Source organism: Prionailurus viverrinus, chromosome F2 (assembly GCF_022837055.1).
Source record: "Prionailurus viverrinus isolate Anna chromosome F2, UM_Priviv_1.0, whole genome shotgun sequence".
NCBI lineage: Eukaryota > Metazoa > Chordata > Mammalia > Carnivora > Felidae > Prionailurus > Prionailurus viverrinus.
Genome location: NC_062578.1, coordinates 74,543,067 through 74,553,910, shown reverse-complemented (window position 1 = coordinate 74,553,910; position 10,844 = coordinate 74,543,067). Strand labels below are relative to the sequence as shown.

General features: G+C 43.3%; 1 protein-coding gene across 1 annotated transcript in view; it reads left to right on the top strand.

Annotated features, from left to right (window-relative positions):
• The window catches only part of TMEM71 (transmembrane protein 71), a 29,943-nt gene continuing 19,099 nt past the window's right edge, over window positions 1–10,844 (top strand). Inside the window, exons 1-4 of the mRNA XM_047841972.1 lie at window positions 1–38; window positions 2,711–2,773; window positions 6,187–6,399; window positions 7,869–8,041. Coding sequence (XP_047697928.1) covers window positions 1–38; window positions 2,711–2,773; window positions 6,187–6,399; window positions 7,869–8,041 — 487 coding nt within the window. The remainder of the gene's footprint in view (window positions 39–2,710; window positions 2,774–6,186; window positions 6,400–7,868; window positions 8,042–10,844) is intronic.

Here is a 10,844-nt window from a genome sequence, read left to right as displayed (position 1 = left end):
ATGGCAGCTTGCTTCTTCAAAGCGTGTAAGCCTAGAAGGTAATGGAGAGGCCAACAAGACAGAAGCCGCAGTCTTTTGTAACCTAATCGTGGGAGTGCCAACCCATCACTTGTGTCTCATCTATGCAGGAGAAGCAAGTTATTCGCTTCAGCCCACACTGAAGGGAAAGAGATCACACAACCATCTTTGAGGGTCATCTTTGCAAACTTTCTACCAAGACTCGACGTGACTGCTCCGCTAACAGCTTCTGTTGCTAGGAGCATGTTCTATAGAAGATCCTGCCTTTGGCATCACCTCAGGGAGAAAGGTGAACCCCTTTCTTGGGAGAACCCCAAGAAAGAATGAGATTAAGTCTTCTGCCGGGCTGACCCCCTGGGGCTTTGCACCCACACTTTTTCCACTACCCAATGCACCTCAGTATTGTCGGAACGTATTTTTTTTTTTTTTATCATTTACAATAGCAGAGATTTGTAGGGACCTACCGACAGCAGGAAATTCTTTGAGCTCAACTAAAATGTAAATATAAAATGTAAAATGCCACCCAGGGAGTTTCCTGGAAAGCTCAACCTTTGGTGAATCAACATATTGCCACGACGGACATTTTCATGAAATCCAGCTCTTGGTATGGAATAAAATTCTGACTCTAATAGCATCCGCGCATTATCGCCAATAAACTGAGTCGATTTGGACAGAGCACAACTATGCAGTACTCATGTTGGAAAGCACCAGAAGATGACAAGCAAGAAGTGTTTGAGAAGTGTTCTCCAGAAGTTTCTCTTATGTTCTTACAGCTCGGTGTGACGAGGTAGCTCAGAAAAGCATCCCTTGAGCGACCGTGATGTATCCAGCTGGCCTGATCTGTGGGCCGCACCTCACCTGTCGCTGGTCCAGAAGACTGGAGGTTTCACCATCCTCCTGGGCGTGAATGCCACTGATGTGAGCCCAACAGGAAGTGTGACCTCATTCTGCTTCTCAGTCTCTGGTGACACAGGCTGTTTTTGAAAGAAAACAAGAGCGGTTTAAGGCTGACTTTCTCAAGAACGACATGCCCTTTTATTCTAGGAAACAACCAAAACAGCAAAAGGCCGCTGAAGACAAAACCTCTCTGCACACTCCTGCACACGGTAATGCGTGCAAGCATCTGTTAGGAGGAGCGAAGGGGATTTCTCTTTATGATGAGACTTCCCTGCACCTGTTGACATTCTGTCTTTATTTTCAGCCGACAGCCTGCTGAATCCTGGATGTCTCCACCGTCAGCCACAGGAAGCTTCATACTTCAGTAATTCTCCTCTTCATCAGTGGGAAGAGGAAACTGGGAACTCCCTTTGGAAGGAACACGTATGGACAGATTATTTTTCAGAACGGATGTGTGACTTTGATGGGACTGGTAGACAGAAGCTGTTTCTTGAAAAGATTTAGAGCTGTTACTGAAGGCTTTTCCAGTGTGACTAGTCCTTAATCAACTGTACTGTCTGTGGCCTGACGCAAATATTTGTACGACATAGCAGGAAAACCTTGCCTTCGGCCACAGGTCTTGTTGGTTGAAAGTTAAACTCAATACTTGGGGAAAGCTAACATGGTGTAATTTGGGCTGCACACTTCAGATGATATCGATCAAAAGTCAAAAGGACAGTGACAAACTATTATATTATGATGCAAACAATATTGGTTTATATTCTAAATGAGCAACATCTACGAATGTGTGCTTTGATTTAGAGATCTTCCAAGGAATGCCAGAAAGTTCTCTTGACTCCCCTAAAGGCCTCTAGAAGCTAGGATCTATATTTTCTAAAAGCTGTGGCATATAATTTATTGAAAGAATCCATTTGGAGCTCTAGGATTATCCTGGTTTGACTTGATGTGTGACAGCTACAAAAACAATCCATTACTAGACATCGCATTTTCAAAATGTGGATAGAGGTGGCGAATCAGAACAAGAATTCAGTCCTACCTTGCAAGGCTATGAGAACAGCGCTGTGTACAAAGTATCATGGTCTACAGCAGGTGGATCTATGCGGTGAATGGCATATGATCAAAGTCGACGTAATTTACACACTTGGATATATGCCTAATTTGTAATTGAGAGAGTAAATTACATGCTTATGCAAACTGAGTTTTGAAATCTGCCTGGTGGCAGACAATTTTTAGGGCAATGCTGCCTGCACTGGTTGCAAATATCCATGCTGACAGCACCTCTTAAAGACCACCAGCCCTCTCTATGACCACCTGTCAAGGGTTGGAGGTGTTGTGCGAAAGACGGACGCCGATCCCCAAGCGTCGCTTGAAACTTGATAATGAGGGTGATGTGTGTCGCATGACGAAAATACAAACACGTTTAGTTAGAGGGCTCTAAAACCAATCTTTTTTTTTTCCAGTTTCTTAATCAAATAATTCGTGTTCATTAGTTATTTTGACTACAAATCAACCACATCAATCTAGGTTTCCCAAATAAGATGTTGTTCTTATTTACAGAAAAAGGTTATTTGGACGCACCAAGCCAGACGATGGAAAATGTAATATAACATTGTAGCAGGTGCAACCCTGGTGGTCATTCATCCCAGTCTCCTCCTTCAGCCCTAAATCTCTGTGCCGTTCAGTAAACAAGCCTGACTAGTGCAATTAGTAGATGCCATCTGTTTTGGCATCATTGTTCTATTTTTAATATATAATCCACCTCCTTTTTAATGTCTCTTTCAGAAAATCTGTGAAGTTTGAACAAGCAGCCTTCCCAAGATGTACCGAACATCTCAACTGATGTCAACACCAGTGGCAAGTAAATGTAGGAGAGCTGCTACGCGCAATTATCTTTCGAACGATTAGACTTCTTTCAGCAATTTCCTTGCTTTGATTTTGCTGATACTTGTACCATTAACCATCTGTCAGTAGCTTGTGCTTCTTCAATGCCAGTGTTCACTTTGGCAATGATTTTGACTTCATTTCTTTCCTGGAGAGAAATGTGGTATTTGTCTTTTTAGTGGGGGGAAAAGAAATCACTGGTTTTCTAGATGCCTGTGCGTAAATGTGAAAGGAGATTGTTTATCAGCTACTATTAAGATGCAAAACTGTCTATAAAAAATACTGAATGATTTTGATAGCTACTTGCAGAAAATAAGGGCGTTGTTCAAATGGCAGTGGTTTCAAGCTTCTTCCTTCCTCTTGTCATTTTCTCCCCAAACCCTGCTTCTAACCCCACCTCACACACCTACGATTTACTCCTTACAAACCAACCAGCCCAATCTGAAGGTCTAAGCTCCTTGCTTTGTCTTAGATACTAACCGTCCACGACGGAATCAAGTTTCACCGAGCCTCTCTATTAGAAGTGTTCACACATGACTATATAAAATCGTGTTTTAGAGTGTAGGATATTAATTAGCTGCACTTTCCCCAGCTGAGATTAGGTGCTATGCCTTTGGTTAAAGTGGAGTGAATGGCTAAATGAAAGGAAGGATGATTTATTTTTAATGAAGAATATTCACAGGCCTCATACGTTGGAAAATTATTAATATAAAACAAAACAAGGGGCGCCTGGGTGGCGCAGTCGGTTAAGCGTCCGACTTCAGCCAGGTCACGATCTCGCGGTCCGGGAGTTCGAGCCCCGCGTCGGGCTCTGGGCTGATGGCTCGGAGCCTGGAGCCTGTTTCCGATTCTGTGTCTCCCTCTCTCTCTGCCCCTCCCCCGTTCATGCTCTGTCTCTCTCTGTCCCAAAAATAAATAAACGTTGAAAAAAAAATTAAAACAAAAAAAAAACAAAAAAAAACAAAAAAAATATAAAACAAAACAAAACTTTATTTTTTTCCTTCCCTAATGTCTTCTCCTCATGAGTTTACAACGGGAGTGCCTTAAAATGCGCTAATGAGAGACAGTCTAAGCAAATGATTGAATTCCTCAAATTACTGAGTAAGGTAAAAAAAAAAAGCTAGCACACCGAGTAATTGATTTGGGTTTTCTACAGTTTCACACAAGATGCTTTCTTCCTCCTTTTCGTGATGAGTCGGTTTGATGTTAATGGTTTATTATTGCCCTCATCCTCCAGTAAGAAACCTCTAGAGGCATACGGAGTGAGAGGAGAAACAGATGACAGAAGCCCCTGGGTTATTTCTGGCTCGGCCCCGGTGACAAGTTGGGTTAGTCCTGATTTCACTGCATGGCCGCACCAGTTGGATTCCCTGCCGAGGCAGGAACTACTCACACCTTCTTTAAAGCCTCCGTTATTTGCAGTCATGCGTGGTGGGGAGGTGTGATAAATTTGCACTCTCCCGTTATGCTTCTGCAGGTTCTTCAGGCTCTGAGAGACGATATACCGGAGAGCCGTCTCCCAGATGCCTTTTCCCAAGGTATTCCATGGGACTTCTCGCAAGCCACGTCAATCACGGTTCTCCCCCTGTGTGTCTCATTTTCTTGTATTCCTGGTTTAAAAATGTTAGTTTTAGCTCCCATCCAGCTTTGGCGTGGGTATAAATCTTCAGTCCCATGCACGCACAAAATGAAAACTTGCATAACCTAATAACAGAATGGTGGGGGGTGGGGCATGGCAAAGTGAATTGCTTGGGGAGTGAAGAAACTACGGAACACTGATTACTTTTTCCCGAACTAAGGTTCTCCTAAATATGCTTTGCTATCTCAGTTTGTAAGAGCAACAAAATCCCGCACCAATGCACCAGCTGGCCGAATGCCATGTTCTACAAACACGTGTCGAGTCGACCGTTTTGTTCAAGTTCTCCGAAGAAGGCTCCTTTTCCTTCCTTCCTTTTTTCCTCCCCTGCCTCTTCTCTCTGTCTTTTATTCCTTACGCAGGCCTCAGTTGATGTTTTCTCTAGCATTTTGTAAAATGTGCCAGTGGTATAAAGGAATCATGCGTTGGCGTTAGAGCCTGCCCTTGTTTGTAAATGCCAGGCCTCTCGCTACCGTCAAATGAATCAGCGAAGCACGAACTAACAAGCCGTGTGGAATGAGCCCTCCAGATAGGGGTTCGAATCCTAGTTTTATCATTTGCTGGCTATTATAAAATGTCCAAGTTATTTGTCCTCCTGCATCATATATATACAATGTGTATATATATATATATATACACATTATATATATATACGTGTGCATATATATGTCATATATATACACATATATATATACATTATATATATATATACGTGTATATATATGTGTATATATATACATTATATATATATACGTGTATATATATGTGTATATATATATACATTATATATATATGTGTATATATATGTGTATATATGTATACATACACATTTTTTTTCCTACAGTACAATGATGATTACATACAATACTGAGCTTTTGGGGAGGTTAGTGAAAAGTAGATAAAGCATTCACTATGAGCCAGGTCCACATTTTCAATAAGTAATATCCATTTAAAGTAGTATTTTACTAACTTTAGTGCACGTATTAATTGCAGACAGGCTTCTACATTTAACACTTTACCAGAAATTCAGTAGAGCATGTGGCATGATGTTGCCTTTCAATCACACAGGCATGTGATTGTTTTTCAAACCTAAGACACATGGATATTTACCCAGCTGAATATTAAGAGATTTCCCTGGATACCAGATCACAGACTGTATGGTCGTTTGGGTAGCTGACCAGGTGGGAAATTGGCCAAGGTCAAAAAGATCTCTCTGACTGCGTGTTCACCTTGTAACTCATATATATCTGATGGCTGCACAGTTTTAATTTATCTACTGCAGGGGAAGAGTAAGGATATGGCAATTGGAGGACTATTCAAAGGGAGGGGGTGGAGACTGTAAGCTTCCAAATAGCTTGTAATAATAAACTTATATAATAAGCACCCCAAATAAATAAGCTCACATGATAAGCACCCCAAATAGGCCAGTCTGCAATTTCTCCATCCAAGAAAATGGATTACTGTCAAGGGTGTAGTTGCATCCTATGGCGAGGAGACTGATTAGCCTATAACGTTTTCATCAAAATGTTTCAAACAGAACGAAGCGCTAAATGCCCTGTTGTCCAATGCTGTCACTAGCGAGGAGATGAAGCCCAGATTAAGAGTGACATTCTCAGGTGGCTGAATGCATGCATGCACAGAGGTAGCCGTGAATGCAAAGAGCTGTTTTCCTTCATGGTGGCTAGAAATGTGGTTCCTATGGGCCTGGACGTGGTGGGTGGAGGTTTAAACTACTTCCTTTCTTCCCTCTTTAGTTTTGCCTGTGATTTCCCGGATGGTGACAGTTCCTTTGAAGGCTGCTCTGCAGCTCTCTTGACGGGCTCCCACGTTACCTGTCGCCGAAGTCCCAGACTCGTCTCCAATGGCTACTATGTTTGGACAGAGGACCCTTTCCTCTGTGACAAAGATGGCAACATAACTCTGAGCCCACCCCAGGCCAGTGTTCTTTACAAGGAGAATTTAGTTAGGTAAGTAGTGGATAATACGTCAAAGAATCCAAAATCCAATCCATCCATTAATTACGCGTTCATTCATTTGTTCACTCAGCAATGATTTACGAGAGCTCATTCCTGCTCCAGACCATGGAAGCGTAAAGACCGACAAGGGGCAGGGATAGCTGACATGAAAATAAACCAAGGTGATCAAGTGATACGGGTGCCGGGGCGGAGGTCTGAATAGACTGCAGGGCAGGAGAAAAGGAAGGGAAGGCTATTTCACGCGGGGAAACCGGTTGAAACAAGATTCCTAGAGATAATGAAGATCAATTTGAGTCTGGAGAGAAGTAGGATCTCAGTTAAAATGAAAGTAGCAAAGGAGACTTCCAGGAGACCCTGTACAATTTGGGGAATGGCGGGTGGTCTGGCAGAGATATACCTCAGGGTGGAAGGAACATGAGAGAACACTGAGCAGACACGGGGGCTGAGCGGAGAACTTTCAAGTCCAGCTAAGGGGGTTGGGCTTTGTTCTGCAGGCAAAGAGGAGCCATTGACAAATGACCGGATTATCCTTAGCACGGTGACACTGGTTACAATGTAGAGGACACGTTGCTGGCAGTGTGGATGTGTGAGTAGTCAAGATCCTTCAGAAATGTGAAACAAATTACGTCACCATCATGCCCATGAGTGGTTTCCCTTCGCTCCGATGTCAAAACCCAACTCCTTCACACGACATTCAAGTTTCTCCACTATTGTCACTTTCAAGGTTCTTCATTCATTCCCTCCTTATTTTTACCTCCCCAGCCTTATTTCCTAGCATGACTTAATATAAGACCTACCTGTTCCTCAGTGAATAGACCAGATAGTCCTATGCAGTTCAGTGGTCTCCTCCCCCGGGAAGCCTCCCTTGACTCCCGATCAGCAATGCCTCCCCTGGTGCTCTCAGTGCAGCTTCTAGTTAGTTCCATCAGAGCACAAGCCCCCTACATAGCACTGGTAATGCAGAGAAGAGACCATAGAGCCAGCCTGCCTCAGTTTGCAGCCCAGTTGTGACAGTTCCTGGATGATCTCAGCCAAGTTGCTTAGCCTTGTGTGCCTCAGTTTCCTGATCTGAAAAAATAGGGTCACGGCAGTACCTCCCTCCCAAAGCTGTTCCAAGTATAATGTGAGTTATCATATGTAAACCACTGAGAAAGACCCCTGGTGCAGGAAAAAGCTCTATGAAGGCATTAGCTTCGTCTGCCTTATCCTTGTCTTTCTCCTAAAATGGGTTGTGAACTTTCTGTGCCCAAGGTTGGATCTTGTATCTCAGTATCTTAGATATTGATCCAGGCACCTGGAGCACACAGAAGTTTAAGAAACTTCTGTGGGGTTAACAGAGGGAACAAATGAAATGAGCTTTGCAGATGTGTTCTATGGATCAAATGATTCTCACTAAATTCTCGGTGTTGAACCAGAGGGGGCTGCTTTTCATTATGTATCATGCTTTCATTTCTTTCCAGGATATTTAGAAAGAAAAAGAGAATCCGCCCTTCCTTTTCTAATCTCTTCAGCCTTGGTGCCTCTAAATCCTGGCAGCATGGAAATATCTTTGGTGATGTTGACTCTTCCCTAAGTGAGGACACCTGGTTGGAGGGGGTCGGGAGGCTGGACACGCACCATTGCAACGCTATCGGTGAGTTTGAATCGCCTTTTCCACGGTGAAGTATCATTTGCAAATGGGCCGCAGCAACCATGTGGTCCTGAGCCAAATGTAAACTCCAGAGATGACCATCACTTCATAGAAAGAATGGGCCAGGGGCGCCTGGGTGGCTCAGTCAGTTAAGTGTCTGACTTCGGCTCAGGTCATGATCTCGCAGTTCATGGGTTCGAGCCCCGCATCGGGCTCTGTGCTGACAGCTCAGAGCCTGGAGCCTGTTTCAGATTCTGTCTCCCTCTCTCTCTGACCCTCCCCTGTTCACGCTCTGTCTCTCTCTGTCTCAAAAATAAATAAAACGTTAAAAAAATTAAAAAAAAACCACCCTGTCTTAAAAAAAAAAAAAAGAAAGAATGGGCCATATTTTAAAAAGTCACTTAAGGGCCACCTGGTGGCTCAGTGGTTGAGTGTCTGACTCTTGATTTCCGCTCAAGTCGCGGTCTCACGATTCGTGGGATCAAGCCCCCTGTTGGTCTCTGTGCTTTCACCTTGGGATTCTCTCTCTCTGCCCTTCCCTCACTTGTGCACGCTCTCTCTCCCTCTCTCTCTCCCTCAAAATAATTATAAACTATAAAAAAATAAAAAGCCCCACCCTTTGTATTAAACCATGAGCTCATGGTTTGTGAGTTTGAGCCCCACACTGGGCTCTGTGCTGACAGCTCAGATCCTGGAGCCTGCTTCCGATTCTGTGTCTCCCTCTCTCTCTCTGCCCCTCCCCTGCTCATGCTCTGTCTTTCTATCAACAATAAATAAACATTAAAAAAAAAAACTTGAGGGGCGCCTGGGTGGCGCAGTCGGTTAAGCGTCCGACTTCAGCCAGGTCACGATCTCGCGGTCCGGGAGTTCGAGCCCCGCGTCGGGCTCTGGGCTGATGGCTCAGAGCCTGGAGCCTGTTTCCGATTCTGTGTCTCCCTCTCTCTCTGCCCCTCCCCCGTTCATGCTCTGTCTCTCTCTGTCCCAAAAATAAATAAACGTTGAAAAAAAAAACTTGAAAAATAAAAAAGAGCCAACAGGATTTGCTGATGTGGCGAGAGAGAAGTCAAACATGTTTATTCATAAGCTAAGTACTTTACATTTTGTCCTGTTTAAGTTTATGACCTTGTTTATATACATTACCTTGTTTAAGTATCCCCAAACCCTCACTTTTTATAATTATGGTGAACGTGAGGTTTGGAGTTCAGTGACTTGCCCAAGTTAATTTTAAGTTTATAAAACAGCAGAACTGGAATCCAACGTGGGTCTGTCTGGTTCAAAAGCCTGGTCTTAGCTCTAGTTCTAGTAAGGGTTTTGCTTTTCTTTCCAACATAGACCTCTTAGCCCAGGCTCCAAGAGCAAGCAAGACGAGTCCTGTAATACAATAATGTAATAATAAAGGTAGAGTACTTACATGTCTTACATTTTTCTTAACCTGCTTCCTGGGCAGAAAACACAATGCTACATTAATTTTTAAAAAACTTTTAAGTTGCAGTAATTATAGCTTCATGAGAAGTTGCAAAAAATAGTACAGAGAAGGTCTGCCTATACTTTATCCAGCTTCCCTCACTGGTTACGACTTACTCAACTATATACAGTCATTATCAAAACCAGGAAATGTATATTGCCACAATATGATTAAGGCTTTAAATGCGCTTGTGTGTGTGTGTGTGTGTGTGTGTGTGTGTGTGTGTGTATGAGTGTAATCCTGGGTTAGTTTCAAAACAGGGTGCTTGTGAAGTGAAGACACAATTCTTACACGAACACAAGATTAATTAAATTGAGGGTATCCCAGTTCTCACGATAACAAGGATGTATAAACAGCACAAAGAGAAGAGAAAGAGGCAGGGAGGTGGGGAATGAGCCTGGAAAGATAGACCAAAGATATATTTGGAGAACCTTCTGTGCCGTGTTGAGGAGTTTGGATTTTATCCTATTCAGTCAGGGGTATCTTAGAAGGCTCTTAAGCGGGGCAATGACATGATCAGATTTGAATTTTCAAAGATTACCTTTACAATAACATGAAGTAACGATTCAATGAAGAAAACCAAGTGAGCACTCAGAGGCAATTCAAACCAATGGGCACCCTAAGGAACGTGGCTCTGGAAATAGAGAGGGAGGAGGAGATTTAAGGAATGTTCTTCAAGGCAGAATGGACAGGCTGGTGAATGAATGTAATGATGAGACATGGGAGGGAATCAAAGAAAGCCGGGGTGGGGGGAGGGGAGGGCGGCATGAAAAGTTCTGCCATCACAAAGGCCTGGAAGACAGTACTGTTGGAATGATGAGGAGGTTAATAAGGCTTTTTGAGCTGGGTGGGCCGGGATTCAAGTCCTGACGCCATCTTTTCCCACCTCGGTGTTCTTGGGCAAGTTAATAATCCCCATGACCTCCATTTCTTCATATACAAAAGAGAAAAAAATGGAAGCACATGGAATTTTTGTGAGGATGAAATGCACGAGTTCATGAAAGGTACATATTAGCACGGGGGCTGGCGTTCTGCACAGGACATATTAGTCGTAAAAGGCAAAGAAAGAAAGAAAGAAAGAAAGAAAGAAAGAAAGAAGCGAGGCAATGAATTCTATTTCATAGGAGCTGAATTTGAGGCACCAATGGGAAGGGGAAAGATGGCCAGGGGAGGTTTGGAAATGTAACAAAGGAGTTCCGGAGCAAAGGAAGGGCCTAGAGATATTGCTTTGGAAGCCAATATGAAAAGTAGTGGAGGTCTCTGGAATAAAGGGATCTACCTACGGAAAACATGAATGAGCAGAAAGGGGAGTTAGAAAGGAACTGAGGAGGTTGAACAGAA